Source organism: Halyomorpha halys, unplaced genomic scaffold (assembly GCF_000696795.3).
Source record: "Halyomorpha halys isolate HHAL.00 unplaced genomic scaffold, Hhal_1.1 Scaffold27.1, whole genome shotgun sequence".
Taxonomy (NCBI): domain Eukaryota; kingdom Metazoa; phylum Arthropoda; class Insecta; order Hemiptera; family Pentatomidae; genus Halyomorpha; species Halyomorpha halys.
Genome location: NW_027115109.1, coordinates 1,754,511 through 1,776,265, shown reverse-complemented (window position 1 = coordinate 1,776,265; position 21,755 = coordinate 1,754,511). Strand labels below are relative to the sequence as shown.

At 28.8% G+C, this 21,755-nt stretch overlaps 1 protein-coding gene across 1 annotated transcript in view; it reads left to right on the top strand.

Annotated features, from left to right (window-relative positions):
* The first annotated feature begins 437 nt into the window (after nt 1-437).
* Nucleotides 438-21,755, top strand: part of Hem (Nck associated protein 1 Hem) — a 53,916-nt gene continuing 32,598 nt past the window's right edge. Inside the window, exons 1-14 of the mRNA XM_014424989.3 lie at nt 438-710; nt 786-890; nt 3,689-3,832; nt 6,124-6,266; nt 7,155-7,316; nt 9,338-9,453; nt 10,309-10,525; nt 10,801-10,897; nt 10,975-11,137; nt 13,688-13,861; nt 16,555-16,759; nt 16,903-17,035; nt 17,105-17,224; nt 18,988-19,124. Coding sequence (XP_014280475.1) covers nt 606-710; nt 786-890; nt 3,689-3,832; nt 6,124-6,266; nt 7,155-7,316; nt 9,338-9,453; nt 10,309-10,525; nt 10,801-10,897; nt 10,975-11,137; nt 13,688-13,861; nt 16,555-16,759; nt 16,903-17,035; nt 17,105-17,224; nt 18,988-19,124 — 2,021 coding nt within the window. The 5' untranslated portion in view covers nt 438-605. The remainder of the gene's footprint in view (nt 711-785; nt 891-3,688; nt 3,833-6,123; nt 6,267-7,154; nt 7,317-9,337; nt 9,454-10,308; nt 10,526-10,800; nt 10,898-10,974; nt 11,138-13,687; nt 13,862-16,554; nt 16,760-16,902; nt 17,036-17,104; nt 17,225-18,987; nt 19,125-21,755) is intronic.

Here is a 21,755-nt window from a genome sequence, read left to right as displayed (position 1 = left end):
TTGTTTTTAAACATGCAGACTGACAAATAAACCTCACAGCAAAGTTTAAATATTCAATTTAACAATGATTTCGTTTGAAATAATTAACTGTATTGATTGCTGTTAAATATTATTAAAATATGAAACCGTTTTCTCGAATTTCACTGAATTCATATTGTCTCTAAAGAAATATTCCTTTGTGTGTTGTAAGATTCGAAACAATATAAATATATTTCAAGATGAAACACAAAAAAACAAGAAGAAATCAACTAACATAGGAATAAATCAAGATCCAAAAAATAGTTAAAAGGGTTTTTAGTAAAAAACAGTTTTGGTTGAATGGTATAAAACGTAAATTATTAACTGTGTGAATAAACTATTCTTTATTAATCTTAATCAGTCTTCACGTAACTAATAAAACTAACATCGATGTAAGACTGAAAGGGCGTTTGTTGTTTAACCTCCCGTGTTAAATAACCTGCGCTGTAAACATTTCAGCTATGCGGTGAAAATTACAGTAAATTTGGATTAAAGTTTAGATTAGGTTCATGGCCAGTAGTTGTAGTATGACTGATTTATCATTTTGAATAAAATTCAATATTTATAATAAATTTTAGCCTTTTACAATGGCAAGACCAATAAATCCTTGTCAGAAAAAACTTGCTGAGAAATTAATTCTCGTTAATGATCGAGGAATTGGCATGCTTACTAGAATTTATAATATTAAAAAGGTGTTGTAATACTTCATGTAAAGTATTAAGTACTTGGAGTGATTCAAATCTGATTCACCTTTCTGCATTTTACAGGCCTGTGGAGATGCCAAATCTAAACCAGGATTTTTATCAGATAAGTCACTAGAATCTTCAATAAAGTATATTGTTAGAAGATTTCCTAATATTGATATTAAAAGTGTAAGTATTATTATTACTGTTGAATAATTGTATTTTGGTTTTGAAAGGTTCCATATTTTTGGTTTCCTTACCTAAGATTTACTTTCTAATACTAATGGATCTTAATAAAATCTGTGAAAGTGTTTAAATACATGATTTTCTAGGAGGTATGGTCAAATTAGTAAATAACGTTCAATCATAAATTTATTGCAGATTTCTGTAAGATATATTTTCAGAGAATCATTGTTGTGATTAGATTTACAATTCAGATTAATTATTATCTGTGCTATTATACATGTTTCTAAGATGTGTTTGTTACCATCACCAAAAACATTAGCTGAATTTTATTCTCATTCACTGCCATTAAAAACTATTGAGTTCTCTTCATTGACCTACCTTTTCATATTAGTGGCTTCTGTGCTATAGTTATCGCAAACTTATTTGAAAAGGAGATACAAATGGTAAATCAAATTTCTCCAAAACTAGCTGACAATATAAATTATCATTCAACAAACTTAAATCATAAGTACAGTTAAATCATTAAGCAATGAGAATTTTTAATATATTTTATTGATGAGGAATTAAAGAGTATATAACATAAACCAACACAGAATAACAAGTGATTATATTTTGTAAAAAGTAGTGGACTGGAGAAGATTATGTGTATTGGAAGAATCGGAGCTTATTATTGATACAAAGTACACACTCATTTGTATATTAATAAGGTTATTATGAATCATATGAAACTATTTGTTTTAATCAAGTCAATATTTATAATAAGAATGCTTCACTACTCCTCAAAGCTAGTTACTAGTATTAATTCCTATTAATTTATCAGTTAAGATATTTTTTTATTTAATAAAACTATTAGTTTCTTTTATCTTCTAGATTTTGTGTTAACACTCCTAAATAACATTTTGTTAACTGTTCGCAGTCACTTAACATTTATTGTCCAAAACTTCAGATTTTGTTTTTCTTTATTTCAATTTTTAAATTTTTCAATAAACTGTGGCAAAATAAAATATTTTAATGCTTCTTGTGTTCCTAGTAATTTTATTGTTCCATTGATTTCTGTTTTAATGTTTTAGCTTTACCATCTTTTATATTTTATAATTAGAGTATTAGTAGCAGCTGAAGAGATCACAGATTCTGTATTGGCATATTACAGAAACTGACTAGTTAAGCCTTTATTAGTTATTTCTGATATCATGCAGCTTATTTTAAAATTATTTTTGTCGTCTTAGTAGCTTCTTCTGTCAAACCACTGCTGTAGCCCTTCCGCCATAACATGTCCTGATATGCATAATCTATACATTATTATACCTAGAGACACTGTTATCAGTACTTTGGCGCTGGCAGCTCTTGGCATTTTTAGTTTATACCTCAAAGTCAATCAGTGAAAGTGGTCCTGCTATTTACAAATTTCTAATCTTCTAAAAGAGGGATATCCCAAAACATACTGGGGAACTACAAATTAAAAAACATATGATATAACCATTTTCCGGCATTAGTGTACCCACTGGACCATAGGTATGTAATACCCATAAGCTATGTGTTAGACCTAGGTACATTGACACTGTTGTTGATAAAGTGGGTCTGACAGCTCTTGAAGAATTCATTTGAAACCTCATGATTATACAATGAAAAGCACTTTTCACAATCTCTTAATCGTCATAAAAAGAGATTTCCCAAAAGGCTGTTACAAGATTTTAATTTTGAAAAATTGTTGACTATATAATATCTATCCACTTTGAAATAAAAATTAATCTTTTTAATGCAATCTTGCTTGTTAGTTTATATCCAGCAAGATGTTCTTGTGGTAACATTTGGAAAAATAATGAATAAAATAGAAAAAAAAAATTGTGTTGAAAATAAATCCCATAGTATTTTTTTCAAGTCCTTTTTAGTGTTGAGTGTAGCAACATGAGTGACTTAGCTTTGGAAAATCAGACCGCAAAATGTCACCACATCTTTTACTGCTCTATTGCACTGATTCCAAGCAAGAAAAATGTTTCCTTTGCTATAGCTTAATCCTGATGGGCAACTTTGACTGTTTTATAATGGGTTTAAAAAAAAATTTCTTAATAATGATGGAAGTACTAATCTTACCATGGTACATACAGTGTGGCCTGTGTATATTATTTCTTCTGTTTCACTTTATCGCTTCTTATTCTTTGAAGAGCAATTTTTTTTTAGTTTCCTGTTTATGAATTACTGCAAGGTTTCCTACCTTCCAGCGGAACAGTTCCTCTTTGAATCTTTCATATAGATTGAAAGAGGTGAAGTTTTCAAAATAAAGCTGAAGGAGATGTTGATACATGTCCTAATATTGGCAGTGGTTGAACAAAATTTTAGTCTCATTCAAATAAATTGTTTGTTTCAATAAAGTTTCTTCATGGAAAATATTTTTGTTCAAGTTCAACTTAATTTCTGCATCTAATGCCAAATAGTGTATCATTTTACCGCTTGAATAAATTTTATAGTTGGAGTACATTTGTTGATTATAATTTGTTATATGAAGTCCATTTAACTTTACTATCTAAGATTAGATAGTGTTATTGAATTAATTACAAAAAACTTCAATATATCACATTTATGTTTATTAGCAACACATAAAAACATTTTCCTAATATGCCTATTTTTACCCTTGTATTTAGTTTAAAGATATTTTGTTTCTCCATCAAGATTTATACTGTTCAGATTTTTCCTTGGCTATTGATCTATTCATTACATTAAAATGTTTTGTATTGTAAAAAATGTTTTGATTAGAATACAGAAGTTTTATGTACTTTTATGAATTCCTTTTATTATTATTTCAGCTTCAACCAATTACACAAATCCGAAGTGAAATAATCAAATCTTTATCTCTGTATTACTATACTTTTGTTGATCTGTTGGATTTTAAAGACAATGTTTGTGAATTACTTACTACAATGGATGCCTGTCAATTAAATTTGGATATAGTAAGTATTTTTAATGATCTTTACTTCAATAATTTTGACTGTGAATATGAAATTTTTGATTCACTGCAGTATTTATAATCCTTTTGTCTTTTAAGTACATGTTTTATTTTCTGTACAGTGAAAATAATAATTGCAATAAAATCAATATGTGTATTATATTTAAACTACAATAATAAATTGAAATTTTATGATTCAGGACCAAAAATATTATTTGTTTTGTTTTTTTATGAAGTTATGGTTTATGTATGGAGATCCTTCCATTGCTGTTCTGTTCTTGAATTTATTAATCGATATTATATGTGTTCTTGAGGCTACAGTCAAGGATGGATCTTAGTCCTCTTTTCAATTACTTACTAATTTAGCTTATTTATTGCCTTGGATCTCTATCATCTTATTTCTGTTATATCCCCCTAGGTCTTTTGAAACATCATTAAGCCATTTTGTGGACATCCTTTTTTTATTACATGTATGTTTTGATTAAGGTTTTGTTACTACGTTAGGTCATCTCTCATCCACTGCGCTTGACTTAGCTAGCTGATTCTTCATGAATTTATAAACCTTGTGATTTTTAGATTTTCAAGACTGGTTTTATTTCTGTATTATATCTTTTTTCTATTCACTATCCATGAAAGTGCCTATACCAATCCTGATGATTTTGTTGTATTTAATTGTTATGTGCCTGCTCATCATTGTCCCCCAGAGCTCATGATCATTAGAGTAAATGAAAATTGATCGAATCAAATTTGTATTCAACTTTAATTTAGTGTCCTTGGAAAAAAACAAGGATTCAATAATTGTTCTTAAAAATTAAAATGTACTTCTCCTATTATGTTCTCTGTTGTTTTTACTGCTGATTGTTAGCTCTGAAGTAACACTTATTACATTTCTAAGGTATATTCTCCAACTGAAAGATCAGGTAGTTTTTTTTCCTTATGGCGAGATGTGGTCATACCAAGATATTTACTCTTCACATTCATTTAAAGCTCAATGTCTTTCTTTGCGTTATCTTCAAATAATAGTTTTATATTATTTCTGCTACACCTTAATAATTTAATTGTTAATAAATCTTCTATTTTTCTATTGTGAGGTTTTTTTCCCCCTTATTTCTTTGCAGCCTTATGTTGAACAACGGTGCTAGTACCAGATTTCATTGCTACAAAGTATCCTTTTTGGAATTCTCTCCTTGACAGATTAATACTTATAACTTTGGTTTGGGTATTGCTAAATTTTATTTAAACAATTAGATCTTGTGAATGGTGTTCTTCTTTGTTTTAATTATTTTATTTTATATCATTAAAAACAATAACAACGTTTCAAGGTTGTCACCCCATCACCAGGCATCTATAACAAATTCTCAAATTCATCCTATACATACACCACTTAATCAGTATATCACAATTCCTTTTTTTTTTAATTTTAAAAGAATTACCTGATTAAAACATCTTTTAAATTAAATTTTGCTTTCTTCTTATTAGTCATATAAATGCTAAAAATAACATATTGTTCTCACTAATATAAAATTTTAATAATTAAAAAAAAAATTAAATTAAGAGATTTAAAATACCTTCCTGAAACCAGGTTATCTTCATCATTGATAACAAATAGATTATAAACTGAGTCAATATTCTCCTACCTCTTTTCCATAAAATATGACTAATCTATTAACTATATTTTTTAAACAATTTTAAAAACATATTACAACAAAACAATAATGTATTAAATTTATTCTACTATCCAATACTATAATAATAATAGCTTCATTGGCATCAGTTTTGACAATAGCCTCAACATTATTATTTTTGAATGATATAAAATAAATAATTAAAACAAGGAAGAGTACCTTTTAATTCACAAGATCTAATTATAAATGAAACTCTTCCAGTATAAAATATAATGTTAAGAAATTATTTAAATAGTACATATTAATAATATACTTTATCTGCCAAATTCCTTTTGATTTTCTAGCAGTGCTGTCTTTGATTTTAGTGATGAATAATCATTGGTTTGTTTTATTACAACCAAAATATGTTTTGTAATTATGCAACATTTTCTATCTAAATTTTTTTGTAAAAAAGCAGGTTTTATTATTATATTGAAGTGAAATGTAGTAATTAGATGTATTATTTAGTTTTTAAATGTATATATTTGAGTGCATTATGTTTTTTCTTTTGAAGTTCCTCAAAAATTTTTAAGAGTCTCAATTCCCTTCTATACTATTATTTTTTTTTTGTCATTTATTTATTAAGTTTAATATTTCAATTTGTTAGAGGTACTAATATTTTTTTTTTCAGACCGTAAATTTTGAGTTAACTAAAAGTTATCTTGATTTGTGTGTTACTTATGTTTCTTTGATGATATTATTATCACGTGTAGAGGACAGAAAAGCTGTTCTTGGTTTGTTTAATGCTGCTTATGAAATGATGCATAATCAAAGGTAAGATAGATTAATTAAAATTAATTAATTTATGAAAATATATATATGTGTGTGTAGTGTGTGGTTTTATGCTATGGTTAGAAGTTCTGACAGTTAAGGCATTTCTGGTTATAATTTGTTAGGAAAATAAAATATTCTCCTTTTTCCAACCAACTTGAATATTTTGAAATACACTAGAAAGGTTGTGAAAGATCTTAGCGTTGATTTACAGAGGTTGAAAGTGTTACAAATAGGATTCTTACTTGATATTGGCAAGATAATGAAAATATTTTCATCTAAGTTAAGTAACACAATGACATCTTGATGTTTTTCTGAATGAAGATATCACTCCATAAATCTTCTTGGTTATACCAATAATTACAAAAATTCTTAGCGAACCCGAAGATTCAATGTGTTATATATTGCATAGCTTGTGATAAGCTTAACACAATATTTAGCCTCCATGAATGGTTTGACACCAAATAGATTAGTATCTAAAGCACATAAAAATCTTTAGCAAACTTGCTGTTAGAAGTGTCCATCCTGCACTTAGCCACACAACATTCATTCAATATAACATAGAACATTGTTATTGCAAGGAATGAAAAACTGTTAATGACTAAGCCCATTAGATTGAATTATATGAATTATATAGGTTTATAATTATATGGATTATGCCTGAAAATAATTTTCTTAAAAGTTTTTATTTAATTGAAATTTTTTCAGTAATTGTTTAAAAATATGTTGACCACGGGTCAAACGTGTAAGCATGCCATATCTGGTCCCAATGCCAAATTCACTTATCACTGTATTAATTCATCCTTTTTTTTTGCTGAATTTTTCAAGAAAAATTAAAATTTCTTTCCACATATGTTCATATACATGTATTTATCAAATTAATCATTTTAGTGATCAAAGTTTTCCCCGTTTGGGACAAATGATTATGGAATATGATCCTCCTTTGAAGAAGCTCTCAGAAGAATTTGTTCCACATACAAAACTTCTTCATTCAGCTCTGCTTTCATTAAGAACTGTTTACATGAATCGGAATTTGTCTGCTGACAAGTGGAGGTAATGAATAAATTATTTTAATATGATGCTTATTAATCAAGTAACTATTTTAAAATATTCCTTTTTTAAGATCTCTGTATGTTTATATTTACCAATTTTTAATTTTCACTTGATGTATGCTATTGGAAATGCTGATAACTCTATTTTTTTCAAAGAACTGTTATTGGTTTTCAAACAGATTAAAAAATTATTTTCAAAAATCAATAATTTATTTATATGAAGCTTTATTTGAACATAGTGCATGTTAAAAAGTCAAAGATTACCATTCTTACAAAAATCAAATAGTATCATTTTTACTGGCTCTTTGTGTTATGATACATATTATGGTGCTTCTTTTTACCAATGAATTTACTAGGTATGTAAATGTGAAACCGAATTGTTCGTATGAGAAACACACATAGAACAACAATATGCCTTAATCATTTCCCTAACCTGTTTTGCTGTGTATGATGGTGCATTATCACAAAGCAAAATCACTTTGTTTTCTTTTGTTTGATATTTTATTCATTTTTTGTACAGTGCTTGATTGAAATTGATCATCTGTAATTTATAGCTTTAAGTATCATTGGTTTCGTCAGAGTTTCGCAGCTCATAACAGATCACATCCTTCTGATTCCACCAAATACAAGATGTTGTTTTCTGTCCATAGCGATTTGGCCAATCAGTTGATTTTTTGGGTGTGGCTGGGGATAATCATGATCTTTTCTTTTTTATGATTTTCAAAATACATCCACTTTTCATTGGTAGTAACAGTATGATGAAGAAATGATTTTTTGTTATGCATATTAAACAGAATTTCACAAGTGGTTTTTTGCTGTCAGTCAATTAGCTCATGTGAAACTCATTTTGTGTCTTTCCCATGTGTTTCAAACTTCTGGATATGGCTTCTTCTGTCACATTTAATTTATCCATGAGTTGTTGCATCATCTTCATTCAACAATACTTGCAATTCACTGTCTTTAAACATTTTTAGTTGTCTTCCACAGTTTTCATTTCTCTATGACATGGTTGAATAGTCAGTCATCATCTTTTGGTAAGCATAAAGTCACCATCTTTTGGCAAAACCCGGTTTCATATTTAGAGATCTGGTTGATTTATACTGCTAAGTTTAGATATCCCAAACATCTTTCGTTAAAAAATATGATCATTTCGATACTTAAAATTCTATTTAAAGTATGAACCAATAAATAATACATAGAACTTTACATAACCACTACTTTATTTTTGCTTTTTGGAAGCTTTGGTACATCTGTGATAGCTGTTACTATCTTATAATTTTTTTTTTCTCTGTATCTAAAATTATTGATATATAATTTTAATATAAGTTATAATTAAGTATGGCCACACTGTTTTTGGCCAATATATGCTGTAAAATTAAAATTAACTTTAAGGGGGGGTGGGGAGTAACAGCATGGTAACATGCCTGTCTACCAAACCAAACATTGTGAGTTTGATCCCAGCCCTTCCCGGGATTTTTTTTCAAGCATATAATTACGTAATATTCACTCAAAGTGTCCCCCCAGACATTTATGAGGCCCGTTAGCCATTCATGGGTGGCCCTCACAAAAATGGGCGTGGAAGTGACAAACTCACCCTACGAAAACCTCGTTAAGAAACGCGTGATGTATTTCCTTATTACATTGCGCGAGCCCTTGGACCTCCATGGTCTGTCATGCCAGAAGAAGAAGAAGAAGAAGAAGGAAATGCATGGGATTAACGTGAAATTACATAGAATAGATAAATTAGAATCAAAAGCATGTAGAGCTTATAGACGTGTCAGCACACATTAAACAATAAAAATTATTTAATTTATATTGTATTTCTTCATCCTTCATCTTATAGATTTTATTAACCTACAATAAAACTAATACTTATTAGTCTACAATATCTACATTATTATTTGATTCTTTGTTATGGTGTGGTGATTAGTTATTTCTTTTTGGATGATTTTCGGAGAATTATATTGTTCAATTTACATTTCATTATACATTAAAGAATAACATTGATCAACATGTTTGTAGGTCTGACCAAAAATTGAGTCTAGTTGGAAACCCTGGTCAACTTCTTAAACCTCTTCAAACAGAAAATATGTCCTGTGAATATCTCTCGTTGGAAACAATGGATAAATGGATAATATGTTAGTAGTTAATTTTAGTTTACAGTTTAAATAAAATTGTTTTATTTTTTAATTAATTTTCTTTTAATGTTCTTTTTAAATATTATTAATTTCCCTCACACAAAGTAAAATAATTAATATGGAGAAGATGGTTGAGGGTCCAGTCAGTAATGATATACAAATCAATAAAGCTTATTTTATTTGTGCTGACATTTCGACCTAAATTTCAGGCCTTCATCAGGGGTGAAAAAAAGAAATAACAGCAATCTAGCTTGGATACATATATAACAATAAATTAAATAGACAGTAGATAATACTAATATAAGATAAAATATAATATTGTTGAGGTAAGAATTATACTATACAAATGATAAAAAAGTTATTAAAAATTTGATAGTGCTCATTAATAATAAAGTATTTATAATACTAATATTGTGATTTTTAATAAAAAATTTTATCATTTGTATTGTATTATTCTTACCTGTACTGATATTTTATCTTCTATTTATATCATCTACTATCTACCTAATTTCTTCTAATATATGTTTCCAAGTTTGTTATCATTTTCATTTTCTCTTAATTGTTTTCTGAATTAAGGTTGTTATCTCATTTTTTGTTTTCAGCTCTGATGAAGGCCTGAAATTCAGGTCGAAATGTTGGCACAAATATAATAAGTTTTACTTATTTGTGTATCATTACTGACCACACTCCTGACCCTCTTCTCCTCATATTGAATCTATGATCAAACACCTCATTAAAATAATTAATAGTAGTTTGTCCTCTGTATCATTTAGACTTCTATATTCTTTAAAATTGTATACTATAGTAAATCACACCATTTCTAATCACTGTTTTAATTTTACTCCTTTTTTTCAGTTGGTTTCCTTCTCTGTCACCAACATGGTTTAGCTCAACTAGACCAGGGTCATAAAATGTGGTTAAGTGCATTAGAATCCAGTTGGGTGATAGCATTATTTCGGGATGAGGTTATTTATATACATTCCTACATTCAAAGTCTGTTTGATACGATTAAAGGTTATGGTAAAAGGATCTCAGAAGTAAAAGATTGTTTCAATCATGCCATTCAGAAAGCGTAAGTTTATAATTTCCCTCCTAGTAATTAATGAATTAGAAAATCATCCCCTATAATTATCAAAATGATGTAGCTTTTTTGAACCACTTGATTAAAAGTTCATATTAGTGGAAATGTTATATCAATATTGTTAATAATATGAACTTTAAAATTCTCGAATTATATTAACTTTATTCATATTACAGATTATTCTATTTTTATTTAATTATTCATTAGTGATTCTAAATTTTATTAATTTATTAACTACATTTTGATATTTTTTCTTCTTGATTAAGAACATACAAACATAGAGAAAGGAGAAAATTTTTGAGGACTGCCTTAAAGGAACTTGCTTTAATACTTACAGATCAACCTGGGCTGTTGGGGCCAAAGGTTTGTTAAATTGTAGAATTTGATTCTGGACACTAATGTTAGTAATGTCCATTATATTTATATTATTTTAATTACAGGCCCTTTTAATTTTTATTGGTCTTTGCTTCGCAAAAGATGAAATATACTGGCTTTTAAGGCACAATGACAACCCACCGCAGCAGAAAGGAAAAGGAAAAAATGCTGAAGATCTTGTTGATAGACAGTTACCTGAGTTACTTTTTCATATGGAAGAATTACGCAGTAATTTCCTTATTATATTACCAATTATGTACACATATATTTGTGTATGGAGTGTAATCTCAGTAATCTGAACTTCAGTTTTCCAAACTGGTCCAAAAATAAATTTTTATATAAAAACTGAGAGAAAAAAGAATGGATGAAAAGTTTAGTTTAGGAAAGAAAAAAATAAACGTATTGAGCCAGATACAAATTTCTCAAACTTTTTTCAATAAACTCCCTAGTTAAAATTCTGGAAATTGTTTCAGCTTTTAAGCATGTGATTTCAGAAACCTTTTTTATGGTTATTTTCTGAGAATCTTTCCATTTTTATAAAAATAAAATGACTGTAAGGCATGAAGAAGCAGTGTCTAATTTCAATCACTGTGTGGGATGGGTAAAAAAAAAATAATATGCCATGGCATCGAATTCTTCTTCCTCAGTGTCTAAAAGAAGAAGCCGTGAGAAAGTTCAAACAAACAAAAATTACTGAGTTATTTAAAAAAAAAAAAAATGATTATTTATAAATGAAATTGAATGTTTTCGAATGATTATACTCATATTTATGCAGTTAATAAAGTTCTGTGCATGTATTGAGATTTAATTTTTTATTTGATATAGTTTTCTTCAACACACTCTGTAATTCGAACCCCTCTCTACAGCAATTAGTTGGGATTACTGAGAACACGCTCTATACTTATCTTCTTTCATTGTGCCATTTCTGTGAAAAAATAGAGTTTAAATATTTGAAGAAATTTCTTCCTTGGTTATTTTCTTTTTTATTAAAACATGTTACCCTTCTTTTTTATAAATTTTAGGTGTTTTTATTTCCACCTATTTTCATTTATTTGTTTTCTAATATTTATCCAAAACTACAGTTAATTTTGAATTACTGGCTTGTTAATTTTTTTTTTTGAGAACATTTATTTCTTTAACATCTCTCTGATTAAGTCAAAATAAATATTTTCTGGCATTTGTAGACGTTCTTTTCTACTTTTTAGAATATTAATTTACTGTTGGAGAATTAAAAACAATAGTTCTAATTATAAAATTAATGTAATGGAATTTCAGAGTTAGATTATAATATTTAGCCCTATTTTAGGATTATCAATAAATTAATAATTGATAAAACCAAATTTTTCTTTCTAATGATTTCAACTTTAGATAAACAATGGTTAATGATAAAGTAGAGCAGATTCATTAAGTTATGCTTCTACTGTACTCTAGAAATGGTTTAATCTTATAAGCCATTGTGTTTAATTTGGATTAAATTTAATGATACTTTCCAGTTTATCTCAACTAACTCCAATAGAACCAATAACTGATAATGAGGTTTTTGTGGTTTAATCGGTATCACTCAAGATGTTGAACTGAGTCCCATAAGTTAATAAGTAACTTATGTGATAACTGTTTTCATATTTGCCACATGATACTCCTGGATTAGAAGTTAGTTTTACAAGTCTGATGCTTCAATTACAGTATATTTTAAATACTATTATAATCAATTATGTAGTTGATATCTGACTCATTTTCAACTAAAAACTATTATATTCAATATATAAATAAAATGTTTTTGCTCTTTAAATAACTTTAGTTAGTTATATACTGTGATGCTGATTTTAAAACTGTCTAACTATGTATGTTTCACACTGTAGTTAAAATGTTTTGAAAGGTTACCATATCTGGTATCTAAGTAGGCAAAGTCACCATTTATAAACAACATTTTAATGTATTTTTCCAATATTTTAATCAAATAAGGAATCATTTGAAGGTTTCAGCTTCTTCAAGAGATTTGGGCTGATTACATATGATGGCTTCTACAGTTATCCATCAGATGCTGTTCAGAACATGTGGGAAAGTTTTCACCAACTTCCTTTTGAGATGGTCTTGGTTTTCCTTTGTTGATAAACTTTCCAAAGTACCAGCTTCCACCTCTAATAGCTGTTGGTTTAATAGAAATTTTCATTCAGAAATTATATTCACATTATCAGGATGATTGGTATCAAAATTTGTTTAAAAAAAAAATTGTAGCTCATTAAAATAAGAGAATGAGCTAAAATCAACACAATTTGGAGTTATCTTCATATTGACTTGTAAGTTATAGGTGCCTGTACCCTCTGCCAGATTTGTAGGTAATCATGGGCTCAGGCTACATAGCTTACCTAATGAGTTGAAACCAGAATAGACGTTGGTAGATTTAGAATTGATTTATGGTGATCAGACAAATAAATCCCCATAATCCTAATTCTGCTTAAGGCCAATATTTTGCTGGTGTACCTTTTTTCTGAAATCAGGCAATGTTTTAAATTCTCATCTGAACTAACAACATTACCTATAATATAAAATCAAGTTGAAATCCTCAGAATAATTCCTGAAAAGACTAAATTTTTCACATTTATATTTAGACACATTTTGAAACTGTGTAACTGGAATATTTTATGAACACTTTTTTTTCTTTTATTTAGCTGGTAATTGCTTTTTTATTACTTGAAATCAATAAGTATATTGTTTGAATAATTAATTTGATAATCAAAGTTAATTTACTTGAACTAATTATACTTTTTTATTTTTTAGTTTTAGTCCGGAAATATAGTCAAGTAATACAGCGGTACTATATTCAATACCTGAGTGGATTTGATGCTATTGCGCTTAATCAAATGATGCAGAATTTAACTGTTTGCCCTGAAGATGAGAGTATTATTCTGTCTTCGTTATGTAGTACCATTGCCAATTTAAGTGTAAAACAAGGTGTGTACTATTATGGTTTTGTTATCTTTACTTTGTTTATATGTATTCAGATATATAAGCAACTATTTTTTAATTGTTTATGTTTATTCTTTATTTTTATTATATATTATTTATTGTTTATAACTAAGATTAATTTTATTGAATATTAATTTAATATTCAATAAAATTAAGTATATTGGTTTCTATGGACCAATAATTTCTCTGATGTATATCCATGAGCAGATCCCAGGGACCGATATTGCATGGCAACATAAACCACTTTTCATACAAGTGTATTCAACACAATTAATGGTTATCATTTACAAAGGCCACTAGAAAAGTTGTTTAATTCAGATATTCTTTTGGGTTCATTGTGGGTACTATGTTGGGGAATATTACTCAAATTGGTTATAATTTTATGGCAAGCTGGTATGAATGATGTGGACTGTATTCATGAGGACTTGTAATAAATTAAGTATGGTGAAAAGTGAAAATAAAACCTCTATTCTTCAATGAGTTATACAAATAATTTTATAGGATCATGCTGAAGGGGTTTACTATTCAATTCAATACAATTTTACTTGGTTGCAGATTAGTAATTTGCATCCTTTACCTAGTTTAATGTAGTTAATAATTGGAAGATAGCTGAAATTATCACTATCCCATCACTTGTGAAGAATACTTACAACACTAAAAAAACGTTGTTGCTTTATACGTCATTTTTTCTCTAAGGAGAAACAAACCTTCAATATCTACATGATAAAACATTTTGAGATAAAAAGTGAATGATCAACCTATGCAAAACAATGGAATTACATAAAAAAACAATCAGTCATTTATCACTAAGCTTTATCTTTTTTACGGATTAAAAAGAAAAAACATGCTTGGTTTTAAGGAAGAAATTCTAACAAACTATTAGAAAGTTATAACAGAAAATAATGTTAAATACAGAAGTATTGTGATGAAACAATTAACATAATTTCATATTATAAACTTACTCACAATAGTTACACAAAGAAAAAGTGCAATTACCGATAATTTGAATAACTTACAAAGATTCTACTTAGTTAAATTCCTATTAAAATGTTGAAAAAAGATTGTAAATTCAAGATTTGTTTAAGGAAAGTAAAGTTGTTTAGTTGTACAGTTCTAAAAGACCTATTTGATTAATTTAGATATTTAAGGTATTATGGCCAGGGCCCTGTTTCATAATGAAAGCTAATAGTATTAGTTCATAGTATAAGTATAGAAACAATGTGGTAATTGCACTAATACTTATTTTGTTTCATAATAGGGAGGACTATTAGTGATATTACAGGATTTAAAAAGTACTAAAGTACAAGTTACTATTGTACAAGTCAGCGTAATTGTATTAAGTTAAATCGACAAGATTAATAGTATTAGTTTGTACTTTATTATGAAACAGAGCCCAGGTAGGACCATTTTATTTATTATTTCCTGATGTTAGGCCATTTTTAAAATAATAAATGACAATGAATTTTACATAGTCTACAAGGGCTTGATTTAAAATGAAATATGAATCATTTTATTTATGATATAGAATTCAACATTAATGAAAAAATATATGACTGAAGCATTTTTTATGTTATGTATATGTGCTCTGTGGACCTTTTGTTTAATTCAGATATACTTGGTATAATGTTGGAGTTTACCCGGATTAATTGTAATTTGCTGATAAACTGATATCAATGGTTTGGATTGTATTTATAAGGATTTGAAACAAATTGAGCATGATGAAGAGGTGAAAATGAAACCCCTATTCTTGAATAATTTATACAAGAACTTATTTTATGGGATTAAGCTAAATGGGTGGACAATACAGGTTATTTGTTAGTTAAATTCAATTTTTACTATTGATTTGTATGGGGTTATATAGAGTAATAAAAGATGTTACAATTTTATTTTGTAGTGGATTGGTGATGAACTATTGAGGGTTTTGGTGAAACTAGAAAACTGATTCTTCTTTTATGCTCTCCTCCCTCTCTCATCCTGCCTCTACTCCTCTGCTTGGGTGGAGTGAAGAATTATTCACTCATCCCAAATGGTTGATCTCATTCAGAAATGATGATGCTCTGAGGAGAGACTGTTCACTCTGAACCTGTTTAGACCAATTGGGTCCAGAACCCCTACTATTTCATTGGTTTTCCAGCAGATGACAGCATCTTGAAGTCCTACTCAAAATATGTGAGGAATCTTCCTCAAACAAAAGTTTTACAATCCAACTTTATTTTCTACAATTTTTTTAAATAGTTTCTACCTTACAAAATACATTTCTCCATCCGTCTAAGCCAGTCTCTATAGTAACCTCGCCACGTTTCTTCTGTGATTTGGGCACACTTGACTTATGCCTTCTGAAGATGAAATACCTTCCTTTCTGCCTTTTTTCACCTGAAGGAAAAGCTTAAAGTCACACAGAGCTAGATCATCATGGTGAAGGAGCCATGAACCCATTCTTGAATTCACCCAACGACTCTAGAGGGTTCGCACCACTTTAGGGAAACATTCCTATTCCTCTGTCCTTCAAACTCTAGAAATGTGGTTAATAAGATTGACTAAGCTCTTATGGTTTAGAAAAACATATTTTTGTTTTCATTAGTTTCATTTTTCACATGCATACTTATTTCTTTTGGCATTCATTTTATATGATTGCAGTTTATTTTCCTGTAATTTCATGCTTATCTTATCTTTTTCAGTTGAAGACAATGAAATTTTTGATTTCCAAGGTCTCAGGTTGGATTGGTTCCGTTTACAAGCCAGTACATCTGTTTCTAAATCTCCTTTACCTTTGATTGAAAAGCGAGACCTTGCATCGTTACTGGATACTGTAGTTTTTCACACAAAAATGGTTGATTATTTAGACGAAATACTTGTAGAAACTTCAGATCTTTCTATTTTTTGGTAATAAATAAATCTTAAATTATGTTTCTAATGTAAATTTTTGTTTTTTTTATGTTGATTGTAAAACTATAATTAATAATGACTTTTGTATTTGTAATTGATGGTTCAATTATTTAATTACTTCACTTTTTTTGTTTTTTTAGCTTTTATAATAAAATATTTGAAGATCAATTCCATATGTGTTTAGAATTTCCTGCTCAAAATCGGTATATCATAGCTTTCCCTTTGATTTGTAATCATTTCCAGAGCTGTACTCATGATTTATGCCCAGAGGAAGTAAGTGATGTTATTTATATTTACTACCTACATTGTTCATTCAGAATTATAAAATCATTAATTGTTTAGCGACATCATATCAGAGAACGCAGCCTTTCTGTTGTAAATATGTTTCTAGAGGAAATGGCTAAAGAAGCCAAGAATATTATAACAACCATTTGTGATGAACAATGTACAATGAGTGATAAAGTAAGTATGAGTAAACATATTATACTTTTGTGAATGTTTTTTTAAATTATCTATATTACTAATCTGATCATTGTTTGAGTTTTCAAGCTATTTGAACCTTAAAGAGAAAAAAATTTATTTATATATCCTACATTGGAGGAAAAAAAAACATTTAATCTCCATGCATGGTAGAACTGGTGGTGATGGAAAATTCCCTTATTATAGAAAAACTTGTTCAATCATTATACTTTTTAACATATTTATGTTTTTGCAATTTTTTTTTTTAAAATATAGTTCCTATATTCCCCATCTTGAGTTGAGATAAAGGAAGAAAAAAAGGGATTGATTACTTTAGAATTGCTCCAGTAATTTTAGGATGACTTGTAGGGCAAACAAATTGTTAAAAATCCAAGTTTTCAACCCTCAACTTCTCCCTTTTTGCTCATGCCATTCCAAGCCAAAAACGTTAAGTTTTTCAGCCTTATCTTCTTACCAGTATTTATTATAAATAAAATTTGCATAATGTACAAATGAATGTGTAAAAATTGTGGCTGTTAAGTTTACTTTCATGATCATTGGCAGCAAGAGCACTATGTTTCTTCAAAGCTTAAAATGTTTTTCTTCTTCTCTTCTCTCACTATCTCCTGTGTGCTGCTAAGTGTGGAGTAGCTGCCTCTGACCATCTTGTCCAACGATCCCTATCCTGTGCGAGCCTTCTTATCTCCGGCGTGGAGCTTCCTCTCGCTGTACCGATTTTCTCTATCAGATCAACATACATGAGCCTTGGCCTGCCTTGAGCTCGCCTTCCTTCCGGTGTTGCTTCTAGCAGCCACCTGGTTTTACGGTCATCTCCCATTCTGCTAACATGCCCGAACTATTTCAGCTGTCTTTCCTGAATCACCTCTTGGGTGGATCTTACTCCTAGTTCTTTGCATACCCTTTCATTCCTTATTCGGTCTCGCCTGGTTTTTCCTAATATTTTCGGTAGGAATCTCATTTCCGCAGAAACAACCTTGCTGGCATGACGGTCCTGGGCTGTCCAGCTTTCTGATCCGTATAATAGTACTGGGAGTAAGGGTACTACAATAGAGCATTGATCATCCGGACTATAGACAACTATAGTTGTTGGGTGTGGTTTGGATAATTAAAAATCACTTCAAAAAAAAGGAAAATTCTAGATAATTACCACATTTGTATAAAGAAAAAAAAAATGTATTGTGTTACAGATGTTTGTAGTTCAAAAAATAAACATCAATAAAAATGTGTATATACATAGCAAAGAAAATACTCTTCAAATTTATTTTCTAGGAATAGCAATGTCATCCTCTCCTTGTATTTTTTGTGTGAAGTCAGTTTGGATAATTGAACATGAATATAATCGACGCTCTACTGTAATTAAAATGGGAATATGTGAGTATAGGATAAATGATGAGTCAGCAGAGATTCAGAGATTCTCAAAGTGTTCAGTTCTTCTGTACCATACATATATGAGGAACCATCGCACATATAATTATTTTATTAATTTCTTAGTACTATCAAAGTAGAAATAAATGAATATAAAGTAATTATAAAATTCATAAATCTGTCATAATTTTGTGTTTTGTATGAATTTTTTCAACTTTGTAGAAATGTAGGAACATGGTCTCCTTGTCTCATTCAAAAAATATTGAGCCATGGATTTTTATTGTAAAATTGTATTATACATATAATAGATTTATACTTCAGCATATATTTTAAATATTTAGGTATATTGTACTATATTATATTTATTTTAAATTTTCCAGCTTCTTCCAAAACATTGTGCATTACCCATTGCACAGATTGTCAATCGCAAGAAAAAAGACAAAAATAAAAAAAGTATTCCTGAAATGACGAAACCTGGAACTGAAAGTTACAGAAAAACCAGGGAGGATTTGACCACGTTAGTCTTATTTGTATATCTATTTATTTGTGTGTCTGTGTCGGTGTGTGTGTTTATGTTTTGATTATTTTTTTTATTTTTTTTTTTTTAAGTCCATATTTATAAAACTAATATTATTTAAGTGCCCAGGCGAATTAAGTTTTTTCTGTTTATATTCCTAAATTTTTGAAACTTTTTAATATTGTTTGAGAGTGTCTATTTATGAAATTACTAAAAGTTCTCATGGATGGGTGGTGGGGAGGTATAAGAAATCAGCTTCTTATGTTTTTTTTCCTCTGCAATCTCATAATTTATTAATTTTATCATAAAAATGGTTCTCATAAAAAATAAAGCCAATTTTTTTTTTTTTTTACAAAAAACGTTCTATTCATACTTTCTAGTGATTATTTCCTATGGATTATCACATTAAAAAAATTTGCTAAAGTTACATCAAAGTGAGCAGTTCAACACCAGTAACATTGTACCTACTTGTAATTTCAATTAAACCTAAATGAGGTTTAATTAATTTCGTGGTCAGATAATTTTAAGATAACTTCAAGGTATGATTTTTTTTTATAAATAAAAAAATTAAAAATGCATAAAATAAGTTTAAAAAACTGTCATAAAAAATATTGGACGTGAAGAGCTCAATCAGGGATTAATTTGAACCTTATTAAATGCACCATAAAGTAGTTTATAATGATGATTTTCATAGGAATAGTAGTTTTCATATTTGCCAAAATATTGAATGTAATGAGTACTATTAACGTTCAGATATTACCAAATTTTCTGTACTTAATATAACTTTTATTGTGTTTCATGTTTATTGTTGCAAAAATTTTATTTTTTTCTTGAATAAAATAAACATCTGGTGTTGTGACCTGAAATAGTTCAATAAATACTTTTCAAGGACATTTACAGTTCCTGTTGTACAGTCTAGGTAAAAATTTGAATTAATTTTTAACAGAAAATGCACATTAGCTTTTGAAACAAATACTCTCATCTCCAAAAAATATGATTTCGATATGAGTGTCCAGAAACAAAATAACAAAAATGGAAACTTTTAATGGGTAAAATTTATGTTTCTGGATATAAGAAACTCGAAAAAAAATAAAACATGTTTATTGTAAATGGTTTTATAGGTAAACAAAAATCCACTGGCACTGGACACTGTATTCCGTTAATATTCCATTTCCTTTAAAAATTGAAAATGATATATACCTCCATAAGCTTATGTACTATATATCTTGTTATATACTGTAATTTGCACAATTCAATCCTTTAAATTTCACCATGTTACACATTTAATCCCTCTTGTAGTACATTAGGAGTTACATATTTAAACTACTTGTAATTCATTAGGCTTTAAACCTGTAAGTATAAGATGCTAACTACTATGGTAACAAAAAACTATTTGAGAAAATTGAAAAATAAAATAAACCAGAAATTAGATTAAAAAAAGCACATGTGTAAATACACTAAATATACAATCTACAGATCCATTGGTGGATTACAACTTATGATTCAATTAAAGGAAACTGCTATAAGATATTGTCAGTGAAATCATTTACAGCCTGATGTTCTTCAATAATTACATTAATTTGGGATAGAAATATTCCTGTTAAAACTTGTATCAGCAGATGCCCTTTAAAAACGTTAATATTTCTTACTCTCTAAATAAATAAATCTACTGCCGAAAATGCAAATATTAGAGCACATATTGTACTAAATAATTCTTGTAAGCCCTAGAAATGGGCGGCTAGGTAGGTGTCTGGAAGGGCAAGCCTTATACGCTACTATCACTAACAATACTTCACCAATGAACATAAACATTTTTAGAGAAAACAACTTACCTCATCACGTACAAGCATTATTAACAGAAAAACACTTGGCAAGAGCGAGGTGGCACAGAACAAGATATCCTTTGGACAAAACTCATTACAATACATTGACTAAAAACAAATTAGAAAACACACAATACAAAATTTCCATAACTTACCAGAAAACTTAAATACCACTGTTAAATCATTATGAGCTCATAATGATTTAGCTACTAAAATACAAATCCTTCTACCATCCACTTCTCACTGAAAATAAGACTCGGACATGATCAGATGAAGAAAACTCAAATGTTTGGCGAACACCTCTTCCGTCTATAATAAAAATGTGTTACGATTACTATGGTAAGATAAAAACGCTGGCGATATCTGTGAAGAAGGGATTATGGGGAAAAACAAAAACACGAGTGATATGTTTAGATGAGTGGGCTTTGGTTTTGTGAAGGGGAATCTTTAGCACGTCCTGGATAAGAGAGTTGTGGCATTACATCGTTCGAGATTATATCTTTATAATTCTGGTGATACGGTGACCGGAAAGGAAATATCGGACAACCTTGTGTTCTACCAGGAGTACACCCAAAGATTACGTGGGGTTCGAACTAAATTTTATTTTAATGTCACTTTTATATTCCTTTGTGCAGTAATGTAAATAATAGTTGATAAGGTTAATCATTTAAGTTAAGTCAACCTATAAGTTCTCATTGTTTTATTTATTGATATGAATTCTTTTCTTTCCTTTTTCATTTTGTGTACATACATTTCTTCTTATCATTAAACTTTTGTACATATAGTTCTTCTGTTCATTCTTATGCAT